The sequence below is a fragment of the Triplophysa dalaica genome, chromosome 23 (genome assembly GCF_015846415.1).
Source record: "Triplophysa dalaica isolate WHDGS20190420 chromosome 23, ASM1584641v1, whole genome shotgun sequence".
Lineage (NCBI taxonomy): Eukaryota > Metazoa > Chordata > Actinopteri > Cypriniformes > Nemacheilidae > Triplophysa > Triplophysa dalaica.
This window is the reverse complement of record NC_079564.1, coordinates 11888430-11909641: the sequence shown is the minus strand read 5'-3', so window position 1 is coordinate 11909641 and position 21212 is coordinate 11888430. Positions and strand designations below refer to the sequence as shown.

Below are 21212 nucleotides of genomic sequence, written 5' to 3'. Positions count from 1 at the left end.
TTGTTGTCTCTCAAAAACGTCCTTTTTGATGTGATATATTCCAACAGATGTTGACAACACGTTGACAACACGTCGGTGTAACGTATGAAATTTTCTCTTTTAAAATAAAATAATTCTTGCATAGACTCTTGCAATATTTTTCTGATGTCTGGACTCTATCAACAGGAGTTTAGTAACGTCTAAACAGATGGCTTAATATTCTGGTAGAAAATACATTATGACGTACGGAAATGTCTATAATGCTGGAATTGCCCGAATTATTTGCTTTGGTCGAGGGTGTCTGCCAAATGGAAAATAATTCTAAATTTATATATATGTAACGAAAATAAAACATCATGCTTCCTTTGACACTTTTACATTTTTCAGGGAAGAGTTAACCAACAATAATAATAATTTACCTGTGTACATTATTTCTGTTCATGCCTTGAGAAGAGCTGATCTACCTGATTTATACTGGCCAGCTCCACAAAAGCACCTTAAACATTAGTCATGCAATATATGTGTGTGGAGACCAGGTCACATTGAGCAGTACTATGTCTCCAGACTGTGAAAACAATGCATGAGTCATATGGGCTTCTATCATAATAGAGTCAGTCATGGTGCTTTTTATCTCTTTAAAGCTTTGCAGTATAAAAATACCATTTACTTTTGATGCACGGAAAAAGGGCGACGTCCATCTATCTGCTGAGATCCCCTGTTGTGTTTGGAAACCCAGACGAAACCTAAACAAAAACATTACGGCATTGGAGCAGCACAAGGATGAGAAAATGATTACATCTTCACTGTTCGGGGATCTAATCCTTGCATTGTTCAAATGTGTTGTATTACGTCAAGGTAAAGCCCTTTGAACTAAAAATAACAGCCGCATATTTACAATGAATGAATGCAGGTGCTTCAAAGTGGGATTGTAGAAAACAAGAGGTCGGAGGTAGAAAGGAGAGGGGGAAGTGACAAAAATACCTTCTTCGAAAATGGCATATTATGACATAAAGGCCTTGTGATTTTAAGTAGTAGTAAATGGAACAGATATTCAATGGTTGATACTTTTATTGTATATAAGGTTTATCTGCACACAGTTTAACCATTATTTCACGTATTTTAGTTTATATTATATTTGTACAGTGAATTAAAGCATATTTTTATCCACCTTATTCTCGGGGGCATATCACTTACAGTGAGATACTTTGAATAACTTATTCTGATGAAAGAAAATGAGACTGTGATTCATATTTTGTATTGCAATACTGTTGGTTTCATGTGGTAATCTACAAAAATTATATGTTGAAACTGATAAGCAACATATGCTGTTCGTGGCTGCACTTAACCAGTCAAAGCTAATTTCATGTGTTAAAGTACCAGTCTGTTAAATCTAGTGGCAAGGCTGCGAATTACAACCAATGGCTCACCCCACCCCTCCCATTCAAAGCATTACAACGGCTGACACAACATGGCAAATTCCATGCGCACATTCTGAGGTAATAAAAATATAAAGCATCATTATGTAAGGTCTTTATACACCTCTGAAGACAAAGTTACTGTATGTATATAATATTGCATTTCCGTCAATGGATCCCCCAGAAAATGTCAAACTGGACCATTAAGAAAGAGCGCTTCATGCACAGATCTAAAGTTAAGATGGACTGCTCCTGTGAGGAACTGTCTTCAAAATGTGGACCCCTTATCTCGAGCAAACAGACAATGAACATTAAACATCAATGTGCTCATGGTTTAAAATGAGTTCACAGTTTTAAAAGGAAGTTAAAAAAGATTTATCCTATCAACAACACACTGTATGGTCTTTCATAAAAAAGCGATAGAGTTAACTGGATTTTCAAGGATTCTTTGCCGTATTTTACCGACGTGTTGTCAAAATCTGTTGGAATATATCTCATCATGTGGACTACATTTCACAATCTGATATGCTCGGTGTACAGTAGGTATTTCTTCCGCTTATCGTCCTTTTAACAAAACGTAGAGAGAACGTTTTAAAAGGTAAAAAGGCCCCTAGCACCTGATCTTAAGTCTAATGTATATCAGATTCATGGCGACCTTCATATGCGCATGCGACCCGTGCAACCCTTCGCAGTTTGCTAAAATTTGATATAGCACATCTTGAGATAGTGCACATCAATCATGTACAGATATTGAAAACCCTCTGTGAATTTCAAATTGCTCATTGGTTTACGGTCACAACAGCAGAATTAATAAAGTTGCTAAATATCTGTCTTCAAGAATTAAAATCATCATCTATTCCTATATAAAGTAATGGACAGTATGCCGGTGTAGTTTATAAGTGCTGTCAGTGTGTAAGTTCACATTCTGCTACAAACGAATGACTTGAAATACGGCAGAAACGCGTTTGTTAGCATTGAACCAGAAGTTTCTCCCATCTTTACGCAAAGCGTCATGGGCCGTAGGAATAAGGTGGAAACAGTAGCTATATCATAAAGTTATTTACTTGGTATTTTTTATTATATGGAGATATAGTACATTGTACTCCACCCACCACTTCATCTCAGGTTTAGCAAGGGAATATACGGCTCAGGACTGAACAGATGTTGTTCTGCCCAAGAAGACCAACTTGGGGTTGAAACAGAGATGTTAAAGGGGAATGTCAGCAGTGTTCCTGCTAATCTCCCTCTCTCTCTCGCTCTGTCTTTAGAGTAAATTTGAGCCCTTTTCCAAGGACTCGTGAAAACCTAATGAAAAATATTGGCAACATTAATTGAGCGCTGTCGGAATTTCAGCGACAGTGATGAATGTGATGAACAGCCCTCTGATGACTGCCATTAAACATAGATCTTGACACATTTATCGGTAAAACTGCCCGTGTGTGTGAAATACCTTTATTGATCATTAGTTATACCGTCTCACATAGAGAGACCCCATGTCCTCCCCATGCATTAGTCACCTTTGTGTTTAAAAATCTGCAGATACACACAAGTTCCTTTTATTGCAGATATCAGATGTCATTAATGGGGAGAGGAACACGTTTCTCGCATCCGATTGCGTTACCATGTGCTACCTCAGCTTTATTTCATCTAGTAAAGAAGTCGCTCGGCCACAAAGGAAGGCCATCATAATCCATCACTGTTCTGCACTACATTCACCGAGCATACAAGAGCAATATAATAACTTGTTGAACTTCAGCCAGCTATAAGATGAAACTCCACCGGACGGATATGGAAATGTGTGTGAGAAGTTTCAGAAGTGTGTATGTAATCATATTGTTTGCCCCGAGAGCAAAAAAACACTGTTCAATATCCTCATAAAGAGGGAGATGAAGATTCACAATAATGATATCCCTGTGGTTCAGCTGCAGATATCCGAGGGCTTAATCTCCATCTCTGATGTGAAATATGCTTGACGGCTGTGGCCATTCAAGTGAGATATGTTTGTATCTTAATATAGATGATGGTATCCGTCTTCCCTGACATTAATTTAGTATCCGGGACCTCAGAGCCTCGTGCATTATGCAAAATAATTGCAGGGGCACATTTTACAAGAAGTCAATTTCGGCAGGCGTGAAGAACGACAAGTTTCTCTTAATGAAGAGAGCGAGATCGCAAATGACTAGTCAAAATTACAAAAGGTATTAGCCCAGCAGGCAACAGTGCGTTTCCACAAATGAGAAATAATAAATAAAATATGCCGCCTTTGTTTGGAACGTTATGGAACTTTTTGGTTCTTACTGTACGTGCTAAGACGCTTTGTATAAGGGGAAGGGAAAAAGATATTCAGATTTTTTTTATGAACACGGCCACTGGCATTCAGACATTACATTAATTTTCTTTCCGAGATTAATTTTAAGTGGACAAGTAAATCATACATTTAATTTCTGGATAGTACTCGCACACACAGATTCTGTTGTAGCCTATCTAAAGACTAGATATGCGACAAGACTAGACGTGAAACTGTGCAGCATTTTTTGCAGGCTGGGATCGTACCTCCACTCGGCGCCGTAGATCTCTCTCTCGTGCTCTCTTCTTCATCATCCTCGCGCTCTCCGCATTGGACGTGGAAAAGAGAGCGTGTCCGTCTTTAGATGGACCCGGGAAACACAGAAGTACACGAACGAGTAACGAGTCGGTCAAACAGTGCCCGCATTCTCCACCAGTTGTGACGGGGTAAGAGACACAACACACACAAAATGGCGGTGCAAACAACCCCATTGGGGAATTTATTAGACAAATTTAAAATAAAGTGTCCAAAAGGTGATACCCAGGGTGCTCGTGTGGTATAATCCGACAGTCCGTGCTCGTGTAGTTGTATCTCCTCCATGTCTCCCTCGCTGTCCCCTCACTCTCTCTCGCTGGGGGTCAATAAGGCACAGCGGTTGGTGCGACCAGACACGGTACCCAGAGTGCTGGGAGCACGCGGCTTTAATGCCTGGCAACTAATCATCGTCAGGTGGATGCAATCAGCGTTAGCTGCCCGGGCCGTTTCCCAGGCGACGCTGCGCCTCGCCACAACAGCATGACAAGACAATTTTAAGGTTTTAACTATAAAAATATAAAGTAATCTGTTAACATGTTAGCCATGAGTTTTCTTCACATTAAATCAAACTTAATTAAATATATGTGTGTGTGTTTGAACAATCTTTTGAAAATGTTATGGAGGATGACAACATCGGTCATACATGCTTCTTTTTTCCACTATTTCTTCATGTTTATTAAGAATATTTCATCAATGTTTTTTTGTCATTTGAGAACATCTTGAAGAACATCCAATGTTTTTTTTTTCAGAATGCTTTAATTTTACTCTGTTTAAATTCTAACATATAAGAGTGGTGAAAACGTCAGCAGAAAAGAAATACAATACAAAATTATTATTTATCAGTTAAAATTATGCTTTGAGCAGGGTAGACAACAAAACATTGGATATTATTTATTTTGTGTTACTAAATTATATGTTTTATCATTGAAAAATGTACTTCCAGGATATTTCAGTGGTTTCATAAGAATGGGGTGTATATCACACAATTTTTTAGACTGCTTTTATTTTACCACTCCTGTGGTGTTTTTTCTGCTTCTTGGACCTTGAAACGCACCATATGCTTTTTATCATAAAACGTGTGCCAGGAAATTGTGTTTCATTTAATTTGTGTGTGTGAACCGTCCCTTTAAAGATCATCGAGCAGATGTTGCTGTTGAGCAGCAATCAGTGTTTTAATGAAATAAAGTGGCACCATTTGCAGAGCAGTCCAGATACTGCTGAGAGTCTTCAGAAAGTCAATGCTGAACACCCAGAACCGCTATTGAAATTCGAAATTCATTAGAACACATTTAGTTTAATTGTATTTGAGTTTAATGGGAGGCTACTGGAGGTCTTACTAAATGGCCAACGCGTTATAGCCAAGATAAGAGATCTCCACATAATGGAGATCAACTGCCCATATTAGCAAAATGTCAGCTCTGAGTGAGCGGTCAGGATGAGAACGTCCTGTTTTCTTTTCTAAACGCAGACATCAGGCCTTCAGTGTTGTCACAGATCCATATGCGGATAAATGGTGTCAATAAAGCCAAACATAACAGGTTATCCAAAAACGCATTGAACAAACGTTAACAGATCACCATGACATGATCATAATCAAACACAGGAAAACACAAGATATATAATAATGGGCCATGAAGACATTTTTTTCAACAGGAAGTGACACCATCAATATAATACAAAATAAAAGACATGGCAACAGAGGAACAAGAACACAGAATAAGTGTGTTCAAAACAAATAAAAAGTTTTTTTACATACATTTATGTATAAAGATATTGTGTATTTACTCTGTATCTTTGGCCTGTGGATAACACGTAAGTGAGAGAAGGTCTACCTCTTTTGACCATGAATTTTCTATGAGTGTATATTGATTTTCCTCACATCTCGCATTTTTCTTTGGTTAAAGGTGAAACTATTTGAAATGCATTGATCATAGTCCAAAACGATGTAATACTCAGTCAAGCCAGCACCGGAGACTCACAAGGCCATATCTGACAAAGCGTACATGTGAGATAATCCCGTCCTCAAGGTTTCCAAATTCGATGGACATATATAAAAAATAAAGCACTTTGATTTTCTGATCCTCCGGGTGTCTGCTGTGACAGACACATTACTGGTAAATTCATTTTGACGAAAGTAAATTTTAAAAAGAGTTTTTGTTTCTCAAAACACTAAATCTGTTCACATTGATGTTCATTTTGATCATATAAACCTCATTATAATGTCATTTCTACCGCAGTACACTCTAAGTGAATTGTGCCGTATGCTGTCATTCATTCTCTATCCTTGCACGCCCTTGTTTCAAACTCACAGCGTTTCATCTGAATCTATGTGCCAGCGAAAGGATCCTTTGTGGTTGGTTTGAACTCAATCAGAGCGGATCTCCTCTGCAAAATGTCATTTGGCACGTTTTTTAATATAAAGAAATGAGGGCTGCTAAAATCGATGCGTAAAGCACAGGCGTATTTAAACATGCGTCCAAATGGTTTCGGACCGGCTCACAAGGCTGCCAGAGTTTCTTCAAGGTCTTCTTTCAAAAGGTTACCTGAGATGAAGCCCGAGCGCATAATGCTTTATAAGAGCTTCAGGCAAACATGACATTATTGGTGTTAATGATGAACATGTTAACCATGGATCTAATCTTTTCATTATTGCTTAATTTAAAACCAATTGCCTCAGACCTTGACAAGATGAAGATCAGGCGGAAGCGTTATTCCTCTTTAGCCTGATGGATTTCGAGCTGATTGTTTTTTGATGTGGCGTATTCTGAATACTTCAAACTTCTTAAAGAGCTGAAAATGGCGCCTGAAATGCCATCTGCTCCTGTGCCTGTTCTAATGAATCATTGTTCTGTTTAGTTCTCGAGACGAAAACACGTCTCGCAATCTGCATGCAATCCTGTTCCCTTCCACTGAACAAACAATTAACCGAGCTTTTGAAACATTCAGAGTTTTTAATAGTGTCATGGGTACCCAAGCAAGGATCCAAGGTCGTGATGAAGGAATTGCTATGATGTTTTGTCTGTGTGATTTCACATATGGAATCTCATATAACTACTTATATTCTGGTTCTTCTTTGCCTCCAGATTGAGCTGATCCCAGTCCCAAACCAAGATGAAGAGGGGACCAAAATAAGTGTGAGTATACGATCTATAACCTTGTCTTGTGTCGTATCTATGTAATGCATATAATACAACATTGAGTTATTTCAATTTAATTCTATAAGGGTTTTCACAAAGCAGCTTTACAGTAAATACAGGGAAGTGAAGTACAAGTAAAAAAAGAAGGTGTATGAAAAATATGGGATATATTATATTTCTATATACATTGGCTGTACCAACCTCAAAACAGTCAAATTTAGATCAACATATAGAAAAGGTGTAATATCAAAATATCAAATTCAAAAAATACAACTGACACTTACTGTAAAATTGTGGTTAAAAGTATAATATTAATGATTTCTCCAATGTGACTCAATGTTCTGAATGTGCTTATATTTAATATAAATATTAAAGGGGTCATAACACACAGGGTTTCTGCCAATCTCATATTATTCTTGAGTACCTATAGAGTAGTAGTGCATATTTCACATCTAAGAAGAGTATTTAGTTTGACCACATTTATAAAAGATAGAAACAGCTTTATGATTGTTTCTGAAAACATGCGGCGCATGCGGGGGGGGGAGGTGTAGGCTGAATCAAAGCACGTACACACACATTGTCAACAAAACACAGACATCAGTTTCACTCACTGCACTCGGTTCATGTCCGGCAGCTTTTGAGCTGGGACGGCTCCATACATCAGTTACCGTTTATACAACATTCATCACCCAAATGCAGTGAACAAACAAACACATGAACTTGACAAACGTATGCTCTCTCTCTCTGTCTCCTGCTTACAAGTGAATCTGACGTCTGCGCAGGCTCCTTCTCCTGCTCTCCTGTGGCCGTGCAGCGTGCTTTTCTGAGAGAATCGTCCAATAAGGGACTAAGAAAAGTTGTTACAAAACAGTTTTATGTGTTCGAAAAAAACTTTCCGAAACCTGTACGATCGCTGGGGGAGTGTATCAAGCACAGAAATATAACCTAATACGCCCAACTCGTTTTTTGATAAGTTGACCATGTTAATTATGAGAAGACATCACGTTTAACATTGTAAAGAAGTCAGAATGCATCAAACACCATTGCTGGGCCGCTTTAAGGACAAATTCGCCCAGAAATTGTACTTCTGTCATCATTTACTCACCCTCAGATAGTTTCAAACCTGTATACATGTATTTGTTCTGATGAACACAGAGAAAGATATTTGGGAGAATATCAGTAACCAAACAGATCACCATTTTTTGGGGGGTGAACTGTACTTTTAAAATGTTTAACTTGAGTGGAATTATGATTTTGAGAAATATTTTAAGAATAATATATAATAACACTATTATAATATATTTATATATTAAACTGCTTCAGTGCCAGCATACTAAAGATAATGTGTAATGATTTCTACTCTATTCACACACTAATACACATTTAATCTTCTAGTTTTACGACTTTATTCCTTGTAAGTAGATTCATAGCAGACTATTACATTTTGCATATATATTTCTCATAATGGCATGACTTTTAAGTATATTGTGTTTGTTCCCAAATGGACCTCAATTGATGTTGAGAATTGAGAATATAAATATCTTATTTCTCAGAGACATCAACAAAAATTAAACAGAGAGCAAATGGAAACTTTCTCCTGCATCGAATAAAGTCTCAATATGAACTCAAACGTTTCTCATCAAATTTTCCCAAATTTAGATTATTTTACATCCAAAATCGATATTCAATTCACACCTCCATACTCTTTATGCAGTTGATCAATTATCTTAAGCAATTTTAGGGAAAACATGGACTAAATTGTTATTAAATGAAACACAACTGACTGAAATAAGAACTCCATTAATTCTCCCAAGCTATTTCAGAACAACCACTTAGCAAAAACACATTCACAGCAGTGTGAATTCATCTGGATTTGTCTCCCCATCTCTTCACAGACAGTTAAGGTCCAAGGCAATGACATCTCCCACAAACTGCAGATCTCAGGAGTCAGCAAGAACGACGAGGGCCTGTACGAATGTCGCGTCACGGACGCTAACTACGGAGAGCTCAAGGAATACAAGGCTCAAGCTCACCTGACAGTCAACGCCACAGTCCGACCCCGCAATCGGGCCATTAAGAAAAGCTCGCCACTGCACTTGACTGATAAGAAACCCCGCAAGAGCAGCTCGGCTTTGGGCCAGGACACCAACGGTATGAGCTCAGACCAGAGGTCCCAGTCCACTTCTACCTCTCAGTCGTCAAACTCCAAAACAATTAAACACAGCACAGGGACAGGTAAGACACACCTATTCTATTGTCCCCACACCTAAGGGACTATTTCTGTCTTTTCGTCCCTGACAGGGTCTCCCATTAAAACCTCATTAAAATATTTGAAAATGATAATATATATATGATAATATAGAATTTTAGTGCATTAGAGTTGGAGCTCAACTCAATTGGTCAAATATCGAATATGTTTCAAATTATTTTAATACATATGTGTTTAAAAGATATTAAAAAGACATTGAACAATTAAAGCAAAACTTTTAATTTCTTTCATTTTTTATTTCTTTCTAACTGGAACTACTAAAACAATTTAAAGGGGTCTTATGCTGCAGAAATGTGTTTTACTGTGTCTTATTCTGTGTCTTTCGGTGTGTTATAAATTGCCAATGCATGTATTAGACTCGTAAACTAGCAAAAATGAAAGTGTCGGAACAAAAGATGCATTCTATCTAAAGGGAAATGCTCACCCAGACCTGCCTGAAACGCCTCGTGTAACAACACCCCCACAAATCTACGTACGTTCGTGTTATGATTTGACTAAGACCGCCCAAATGTATACGTAAGTAAGGTGGGCGGTCCTGTCAATACAATTGCTTTGTAACCTGATGTTCCAAATGTGGCAAGAAGCATTACATTTCCATCACATGCTTGCAGAATTCCACCAATCACTACGCACTGGTTAACTGGCCAATCATAGCACACCTCGCTTTCTGCATAGGCGGGGCAATGAGGAGATACAAACATGCACTGTATGTGGAAAATTCAGCGAACCTTAAATCGTGTATACACATTTCATTAAATCTAAAACAAAGAATAATATTTATTTTTGCTGTGTCATAAGGCCCCTTTGAATGATAAAAGTGAGAATTAAAATAAATAAAAAGAGCATTTGTTTACATAATAGATTCCTCGGCGAGATTCATTTTAACTGTAGTAGAACTGGAAAATGAAAATTAGAGCGGCTGCGGTAATAGAGTTTATAAAGCATCTCAACAGGCAATAAAAGCTATAATTTCACTCATTATTTCGTTGAACTAGACATTGCATCCTTATTATAATAGACCACAAAACAGCAAATATGTTCCATTTTGGGATAACAAACTTTCGATTGCCTCAATATTTAATATTAGATCATGTTAATTAGTACCAAGGGATTAACATGGAAAATCTGATTTACTTGTGATTATAATTTGATATGCAGTTTAGTTAAACGTTTGCGACAGGCTTGAAATGACAGGCAAATCTGATCCAAAAAAGATGACGATTTCAGGAACATATCTGGCCTGTTGAATATCAGTTTGCATCTTAAATGGTTTTTTTTGGAACACTTTATAAAAAGCTTGTATTTGTTAACATTAATTAATGCATCCACATTATGCACATTTTATCTGAACAAACTTCATGGCAATTCATAACCATTTTCCGAGATAGCACATATATACGATCTCATCTCATTTGTACATTTAAGTATGGTCTGATTTTACGCCAGTGAAGTTAAGTGTATAGGTGAGGTATAGCTTCATTATTGCTTTTTAAATTATACATTTTTCCGAATAACATTCTACTAGGGATGTAACGATTCACAGTGACCGATTATAATATGTGATATGCGAAAATCGATTATAATATGTGATGATTTAAGCCGGTTGAGATGTTATTTGAATCCCAATACGTGTTTTGAAAAGCAGGGGCAGCTGTGTTTACTGCAAACTTGGAAAAGGTGGTTAAGCTGCTATTTCTTAAAGGCGGGGTTTCCGATTTCCGAACTATGCTTGTTTAGACAAAGTCGGGCCGAGAACCAAAACAACATTGTAGCCAATCAGCAGAAAGGTGCACAACAGGATCGACATTAGTTGAGCCAAGCGCTGACGAAAACGAAAGATGAGGGTAGGGGTGTGTCTTTTTTGGTGATTTGTATGAGAAATCTGACACCCTGCCTTAAAATAAAAAAAAATCCAAGAAAAGCATAGAAACGAAAATTTCGGCCTGGATGCGCAAAGACCATTAGACCTTTCTCAGGAAACGTAGTCCAGTCCCCACCGTATCGTGTCTATATAGTTCACTGATTAGGGGATCGCTGACAGGTGCTGGGATTGCAGACGAGACACAGGTGCGGGAGCGTGAAGGATTATGGGGAGTGAAGTCCTTGGAGAAAACATGGCGAGAAATAGAAGGAAACCGTGACATAAACATAGCATTTAACCATTTAAAAAGTACAGTTTTATATCCATTTCTTTAAAAACTGCAAATTCGGACATCCAAGGACAGTGACAATTCGCTTTTTTTTTTAGGGGCGAGGGTTCATTGTTGCTTTTTAACTAATCTTACGTTTATGTATGATTCATATCCTGCAGTCACCTTGTAAATTAATTACAAATTTCTGTGAGATTAGTCTGGTCCATCATGAGGTTGGTTGTAAAGAAAGTAAAGGAATGTGATAAATGATTTCTTCAGAAAGTTCATAGGACTCTGGAATAAAATGTAATGAATCGCCGAGGCAGATTTAAATTGGATGCCAAGTAAACTCTTGTAAGGTGTAATTTGAATATGAGGTAAAATTAGTCAAGGTCAGTTTAAATATGTCATATTGTGCGTCTGTGTGTATAGTTTTTCAATAATTACCTCCAACACGCATTACTTCAACACGAGTACTTCTGGGTTTTCTCAACCTTAGAAAACCTGCAGTCGACAACATCAGTGAGCTGTAATTATAGATGATGGCATTGTGACATGACTCATAACCTTCCTTACAGCTAATCAGATGGGACTGGTAATGAATGTATAGATGCGATGCATAATCGACAGTGCATTTTGGCTCGGAGTGAAAAAAGAGCCGGCAGGAATGATTAATTGTTCCCGGCGAGCAGCGGCCCGATGCGATTGCTTGTTTCAGGGGTGCTTTCGTTCGGCTCGATCACCTCGGGCCAAATGAGATCGGGCAGAGAGGAGCAGAGGGTCACGAGCTTTCCTCCTCCTCCTCCAGTTCTCTTCCCAGATGTAGAGCCGGGCCAAAAGATAGGCTCCCCAGACATCCCCCACCCACCGCTCCTCCGCGCTCGGTCTGTCGGAAAAATCCCGTAAATGTCACCGTGATTTAGTGAATATTTCATTTTCCATTTCCTCTTTGTTGCCTTGTTTTCATGGTTTTGTGGGCAGCATATATCCGTGAGCTTCCGCCCTTTCTGTAGCACAGACCTTATTGCAGGTATGCAATAAGAATCAGATCAGATTTCCTTTGAAGTTTTTAGACCTTGTATCATAATTTGAAGGATCAAAGGAGCTCCAGAAATATATGAGAAAAACAATCCAAAACAGCAGAAAATCCAGTGCAAACGTTCCGGTTTATTTATAGGACTTTATGAAAAAGAAATGAAATGTCATATAGTGCATCATGGCCGTGTCTGGAAACATGCTGAATACATGCAAGAAAACTATTTTATTTGCTCTGAATTGTCTTGGTTGAGAGGTTTTCTTACTTACCTAGGGTCACGTGTCCCGTTGATTATTTTTGCACCATTAAAAGATGATAATTTAATGAATTTAAGACACTTTGTTTCTAAACTCGACTCGACCTCAAGATATATGCATTCAGTGCTAAGGCACAGCTGTCAGCATTATGAGGCTTGTTTTGAAAATATCTTGAATATACGCATTAAGAAGGCGAGTAGGGAGGCAGTGTAAATTAATCCATTTTTATGGTGTGATGACAGTTTTCAGTTTTGATTTATAAGGGGAGGTTTCTGTGAATAGGTATGCAAACCAAGAAAACTTCCATTTTGTGGTGTCGGAAGGCTTCCAGGTTTTGGTAAGATAATGTATCACTTTTTTTTTATTGTACAAGTAAGTACAGGGCAATTTATTAAATATACTTACATGTCTGTAAATTGGAATTACTGATACACACCATCCACCATAAGAGCTCCAGAATAACTTGTTTTACTAGGAGCACTGTAGCCATTGACTTATAGGAGCGCAAGCAAAAAAAATAGGGGGGCACCTTAAATCAGCCTGCAATGCAATTATTCACATTTTCCCCAAAAATAACTGTATTACTGATACTGACAAATAAGTTACTTCACGACAGAATATTTGATTCTGCTTATTTAAAAAGAGGCAATGACTACAAAGAAGCTATTTTTTTTTACCACTGCCAATAGAGACTATAATCTGAATTAATTTGAACCGACAGAAATTTTGCCTCTCCAAAAGTATATTATTTAATTGTTCACAATGTTACATATTAAAGCAAAATGGAAGGCCTCGTGTTATGTTCTTACGATTTTTTTATTGTGTATTAATTACACCTTTACTCATGTTCACAACACGTAAACATAACGTCAAATGATAGTTAACCACAACATTCGCCTGTCGTTCGTTGTTGCTGTGAACGGATTTGAAATGACCCAGCACTGTCTCAAGGAATCAAAAACATAAACGACGTTTCCTAAACTTCTCCGCGGTCAGTTTCGTTTTAGGCTCGATTCACATTTTGCGTCTTTTCCGCGCGCATATTCGTCGTGGTGCGACGCGGGCTTATGCCTTTTCGCAAGGTATTTTCGGTGCCTATAATCCATATCTTTGTTTATACCGCCTCGTCTCAACGGCTGTCGTGCCCCATTGTTGCTTTGCACCGACATATGCCAGGAGAGTCCAGGGCCCCGTTGCATAAAGCACATGCAGTGTATTTTTTCCTTAAGTGTGCCCTTAAATATACCTCAAGTCTTACTTAAGTTATTCTCCTATTGTCTTTGGTAAAGGGAAATCCCCCCTTAAGTGTCACACTTAATGGAAAAACGTAAGGTGCTTAATGCTTATCGGGCACAGGTGCTTTGGAAAAGCAGACTGAAGTGCAGCTCACATTTACCGTGCGGTATTGGACGTGAAATGTGAATCGGGCCTTAAACGTCTCGAATATCAAATCGTTCGTCCTTCGGCTCAAGAAATTAGGAACAGCAACCAGCGACTCAAAGTATTGTGTTCATTATGTGTGTGTGTAAACTTGTCAATGACGGCCTGGATTGTGCGCATCTACGGTAAACATCAGTGACACGTGAGTGACCCGCGCATTGGCACTCAGTTGACTCAAACATAGCCTGCACTGGTGGTGGATGGCGTTCTAATCTCTCCACATAAATTAATAACTAGAAGAAATTCCAAATATACAGGTCGCACATGTACCAGTTCTTGTTAAAAATACTTGCGCTGTCTCGAAAACTAATTACTCGCAGTCTGGACTCGCACTGGGATAACCTAAATTCACATTAGTTCATATCTATTTTACGAGTTAGCATGTTTGTATGAATTTTAACGTTTTGATGGTACAAAAACTGAAGCCCCACCGCTACCCCTGTCCCCTAACCTTACGTCACTGGTGCGAAAGCATGCGTACTGAAATGTTGGAATGAGATCGTACGAATTAGCCAAAGTTAGCGACGTTGTAAAATAGTTCTTTCTGTGAGATCGTGTTGGTTAAAACGGTACCGTGTTAAAGTCTAGATATCAGCAGTGGTGTAAAGGCAATGGTGTACAGTTATAATAGATAGTAAACTATATAGATAGTTTCATCTTAACAACATAAACAAACGTTACTGTGCACTTTTGTGACCCCACCTGAACTTCCTGTACACATTTACCTACAAAGAGTGTCTGTAGATTATTTTTGCATAAAATCAAAAGAAACAGAGAACCGTTGGCTGATATTGTCTCTCCAATATTTCGAATTTAGTCGCCGAAACCAAGCTAAAAATGTTTATATAATTAATGAATGTCAACAAAATGTTTATATAATAAATGAACATACAACAAAATTCAACAAATCATTTATTTGTTACTATTGTTATACAGTAAAATAATAATACAAATTATTATTAACATAAATTATATTAAAATACAAACAGTTAATTTAAACACTAGCCAAACACAAACCCGATGTTTACCGGGGTCAGATGCGTGCGTCCAATTACACGGTTAGGAAGCATTAAAAGCTCATAAATAAAAATAAAAAAAGCAGTTCGCTTTAGGTTATTAACTCGGTAATGTATCATTTATAATGGAAGGTCTGGACCGGGCTGTGGTATTCATATCTGTGATTAAGTGACTAACGTTTTGCCACTGTAACTTCAAAGAGACGATCAATGTCCTATAATTTTCCCCACAGGTACGAGGATAGCCACGAGTAATGGACTTGCTGTTCTCCTGCTAACGTCTGCTCTCGTGAGAGGAGCGTTGCTTTAGTTTCAAGACAGTGACTCTTTTTCCCTGAATCACTCTTATTTCAAAGCCAAGAGAAAATTGCCTGCATTTCGGATGGAGCCGATGGCACAGTTGTCCCTTATTTCAAACCACTACACGGCACCCACTGTAGTCGAATGACCGTCACCAGAAGCACCTTTGTTTGGAAAGCCTACAAAACTGCCATACCGGACACGTGCTTATCTCTCCGAATCAAACAGAAGACAAAAATGGATTCAGACTCTTATGGGATATTGCACCCATATATATATATATTTTTTGTTTTATGTTGATCTCCAGCTGTGAATTTAATACATCCGATGTTGGGAAAAGTCTATATTTGTGTAACATATGAATATATGAACAGATATACGGTATATAAAAAGTGTTTGATTTAAAGTCCCCTCCATTATGTACAGCTGCCATTCATTAGTGTATTCATATGCAGAGACGGCCTTGTAAAAAAGAGAAAATGACAGCACCACCGCTACATATTGTGTCTGGGTCGCTTATTGAACTTTAACTATGTGCTAAATCTCAGTGTTTATTCTGCATTCAGCTGCAGAGCATCAATGCAGATGTTTTTGCCTAAATGTATGTTTCTTTTTTCTTTGTTCGTTTTTTGGCATAATAAATGTGAGTACTGTATATTCCTTTTTTCTTTGCCATATTACTTATATTGTACATGAAAGAATAGTGACTTTGCACTCGCATGCCACGTGTCATGTTGAGTTAGCGCGTACACAACTCATTCACGTGAGCCTACGACTGGGAAACTGAATTGCAAACAATAATGATAAAGACATCATGCAATTTCAGTTTGTTATTTTGTGTTGTTGTCTTTAAAGAGAGGCGGGTCAGAGAAATCTTTTGAAATAAATGTCCCGAGCCTTCGACCTTCAAATCGCTACAGCTGTTGCATGACCTTCAGCGCTATTGAATGTTGTGATTGTGCCCTTATAAACATCTCTGACTCCTGCATTTAATGTTGAAGATGATTGCCTTCCAGCACTCCAAACATCAGTCAATTCCGCTTTGTGTTTACTGTCCTCAAAATCACGTCTGTATCAGAACCTTGGATTTACACTATAGCTGACAAAAATCAATAGTTGGGCATGGCTGATCATTGGTTTTCTCTGTGTGTGTTTTTTTAGATAAAGAACAACTTATTTATATTTGTTGCTTTTCCTAAATTGATCTTCATTAATTTGCTGATGATCACAACTGTGAGTCTTTGCAAATACTGCTAAAATTGGTTCTGATGTACCAAAGCCCCTCTATCCAATTTAAAATCATTCAATATCACCTGAGGTTTTAACAGCAGTGAACATCATTACAACATAATTACGAGAAACTGAACTAAAGTTGTCGTTGAAAGATATTCAGATTAACCATCCAAATTATTCCCAAAAGAATAAAAAAGCAGGGCTGGGTCGCAACTCTTTTTCAACAAAGCAGAAGCTAATGATATTTATGTGAAAGAAAAAAAGTATTTGTCATTCATTTCAATTAAGTACACTGTATATCTGGATAAATTGGCAGGACTCAAAAAATCTGGCCACTTGTTTAAGAAATTCGTAGTTCTTAGTAAAAAGTAATAGTACACCCAAAAATGTAAATTCTGTCTTCATTGATTCATCCTCGACCTGTTCCAAATCAGATCTTCAAAACGTAACTTAAAAAATGAGTGCACTAAGATGTACTTTTATGTTGACTTAACTCAATATGTGTTTCTTTCGTAACATTGTTTTCTTATTACACAAAAGTCAAATCAAACTCAGAATAAGGAAAAAGAGACTGGTCTCAGTGCTGGCAGTAGCACAGTTATTGTTCATTGGTGTCACAACATACATTAAGAATTCTTTACATTACTTGATTTGTTTTATTTTGTTCGGTTTCAGAGTGTAGGTTACCAAAGCATTAAAGTTATGCATTTCTAAAGATATCCCATTATGCACTTCTCCCCAAACTTCTAAGCTAATGGTTAACAGTACAAAAAACTGTTATCTGAGAACAAGCCATCGTGAAAGAATTTGATGTTTTGAAAAGTCTTTGAATATGCAGTTGATGGAACCTGTGTCCCATCTGACATTCTTTTCTTGTATCGATGTGTTGATCTTGTTGTGTTTTTAGATCATTCAACCAAAGACAGCTGAGATGGGCACATTGCGGTACTGTTTACAAAATTCATTAGACTCCCATGTATTATGCCAAATCTATGCTTTCTCACACATGCTAGCGTTGTTAATGTTTGTTCGGTTTTGGATTTCAAGGCATATGCATCAAGATCAACACACATCATCACTAAGCACCAACATAAAGTTGGCATTGCGATGTACATGTGTATATGATTAAATATGGAGTGACAACCAATCACATACACTTCATATATAATTTACTTAAGGAGCAGCTTGAAATAACATTACATGAATTGTAATGCAATGTTATGGCTGTGATCCCACCCTGGTTCCTAAATAACAAAATAGAAAGGCTAACTAAAAATATGCCATAATGTTTCTTTGCGTAGTTAAATGGGACACACCATATCTGGAACCTCTTGTCTATAGATTCATTGGCATACATGACTTCAAAGCAGCTCCCCTTAACAGTTACAACAGTGTAGGCTTCTTGATGTAAGCAGGTTGTTCTACATTTTTCTTAAAAACAGCACTTTAAATAGGGCGTACAAGTGATCCAAATCACAATGTGCGATGTAAATAGTCCAAACACTTTATCACGGTCCATCAGCTGCATTTTTACGCTGGACACCTGTAGTTACCCATCGGATGTTATAAATAACCATCTCATTTGAAATGATGAAAGTTCAGTTATTGTAACACCAGAAATACAGAGACAAACTCATTTCATGAATAGGTTTATGAAGTTTAAGGTATTTGGAGTCAATATATTTGATGCCTTGTACATCCTCTGTGTAAAGTCACTGTAAACTGAACAAGCAGCATGATTTATTTCCATTTCTAATTCTTTCCTTTTTTACTCAGAAAGGAAAATGTATATGTGTATGGAATTACAGTTACAATTAAATGAAAGTACAAAAATGATATACGTGTCTTTCTGTGTTGCCGTTTGAGTCGTTTTAAAATCTGATCTCAGGATTTCCATTTCAAGTGTTTATCCAGAATAAGATCTTCAGATGTGTTCATACAATCATTTAACAATGTATACATTTAGCACCTCTTTCCATCTTGTTGGAATTATTTTTAATTGTTTGTTGGACTGTTGAAGATACAAAGACGCGATCTCACTTAACAATAAACTGCAAAGCCATGCTGAAGTTTCTCATATAAAACAAAAAGATTTACAGATTTTAATAAACTTCACAGGCCGTCTAGATTTTGAGATGCTCATTATGATTTGCGTGCTGTATAAATTTTCCGGGGCTGTTTTGTTTTCATTGTTGATAAAGTGTCACTTTAGTGTATCATCTGCAGATCCTTTTTCAAGTATTTGATGTGTGAAGTACGTCCTGCCAAAAATGAATTTGATCAAATGGCAGTTGACTGAGTATATGAAAGAACAGACATGACACGCTGCTGTTCAGACATTTTAACAAACGAAAATCTGCTTAAATGACTTGGAAGCATCTATTTGAGTTATGTTGTTTACACATCAATATTGCAAGTACAAAACAGATTGGGGAGAACACAACATACGTTATCATATGACTGTCTGAAATCCAACTAGGTTTTTGCAATCATTTTGATGGCATCCTAAAACAATTTCTATGTTTTCTTTGATCCATTTTAGGTTCCAGGATCTCCAAAAAAGTATGAAATACCTAATAGTCTTGTATGCATCCTTTGTGTTAATGATCACTTGCTAAATCAGTATTAAGGATTGAATTCTTCAATATAAAAATAATCTATATTTTTTTCTTTATCAAATCTAATGTCTGGGCTTCTTAAAAATTTGCATCGCTTCGAACTTCATGTGTGAATTAAATCACACTTTAAACCACCAAACATTTACATTTACATTTATGCATTTGGCAGACACTTTTATCCAAAGCGACTTACATTTCATTATCCTATACATTTATACATAGGTAAGTGCAATCCCCTGGGATCATACCCAACGCAATGCTCTTACCACTGAGCTACAGGAAAGCTAAACACTCGAACAATCACACACAATCAAAAATAGCAACGTGTCCCTAATATTTAGTATGTATACTAGTTAGTGGTGGGCATAGATTAATTTTTTTAATCTAGATTAATCTAGATTAATTCCAAAATTAATCTAGATTAATCTAGATTAAAATGGCTCATTTGAATTCTGCCGAAGGCACTCAGAATATGTGTGCTACCCAAATAATGACTAAAAGTAAGTCTTTGAGAACGGGTTTCTCAAGCCAGGTGGCGCATTAGACCAGGGGCTCATCTACTGTTTCCAAAATGCATCACAAACTGCTTGAGAAAGCTGTTCTACTATGATAATTGGTGATGAAAATTAAATTATGTTCAATAAGATGAACTTGTGTTTACTTCCGCATTAGCTAAGGGATGATTTCCATTTAGGTGGTACTTGAGACTGGAAGAGCTCCTATAGTACATTTACATTTAGTCATTTAGCAGACGCTTTTATCCAAAGCGACTTACAAAGAGTGAGGGAGCAACAAGCGATATGTCATACAGGAGCCATAATACATTAGATCTCAATACAAAGTTACTGGTTTCAACTAAAGTTAGACCACTACCTGTTGAGAGAAAGTGTTTTTTTTTTTAAACCAATTCCGCATTGCACAAGGTGCAAACAACGTTAGTCTTGTCGATGTTCCTATTGGAAAGCTTCTTAAAAATTAATATTCCCTGAAGCAAACCCGGCGGCTTCATAGCTGCATCCATGTTAGCACGTCACGTTTGATGCGGTAATTTCACAGTAACGTTATGTTGTGTTCAGACCAAACGCGAATGGCGTGTCAAGCGCGAGTGATGTATGTGTTAATGCAAAGAGCCAATAGACCTACTTGCTGCGCGAATCGCGCGAATGAAGCCCTGGTTATGAGATGATGAGGCTGCTTCTGCTTCCGCGAATGACGCGAATCACGCGAGTTGAAAAATCTCGTTCTCGCCCCGTACAGTGCAGTTAAGCTGGTATACATCCGCGCTTAAATATCAAGGTGAAAGACATCATAGCTTGCGTAGTATAGACCCAGCTCCCAACCCAACTTTGAGAATAGATTAACGGCGACAATTTTTTTAACGCGCGATAATAGTCTCACTGCGTTAACGGCCCACCACTAATACTAGTATTTAGTATATGATAAATTGTATGCACACATACTTTTAATACATTACAAACTTATATTTATAAAGCTGAACTTGTCAACATATCTGTCAACATTTAATCTAATGTCATTGAACACCTGTATATGATTCTTTCTTCTGTGGAATAAGAAGATATTTTGAGAAATGTCTCTGTGTTGTTGTGTCTTTACAATGGAAGTCAATAGAACAAGAAGAATAAAGAGAATCAAACAGGTTTAGAATGATCATTTTTTCTTATCCCTTTAAGAACATGGGCCTTGAGTCATCTCAACGTGTCCTTTGTGTTCTAAGTATGTAAGACAAAAACATATTTTGTTTTTGTAAAAAATAATAA

General features: G+C 37.4%; 1 protein-coding gene across 1 annotated transcript in view; it reads left to right on the top strand.

Annotated features, from left to right (window-relative positions):
• The window catches only part of vstm2a (V-set and transmembrane domain containing 2A), a 35498-nt gene extending 16855 nt beyond the window's left edge, over positions 1-18643 (top strand). Inside the window, exons 3-5 of the mRNA XM_056738449.1 lie at positions 7080-7130; positions 9029-9368; positions 15517-18643. Coding sequence (XP_056594427.1) covers positions 7080-7130; positions 9029-9368; positions 15517-15593 — 468 coding nt within the window. The 3' untranslated portion in view covers positions 15594-18643. The remainder of the gene's footprint in view (positions 1-7079; positions 7131-9028; positions 9369-15516) is intronic.
• The last annotated feature ends 2569 nt before the right edge of the window (positions 18644-21212 follow it).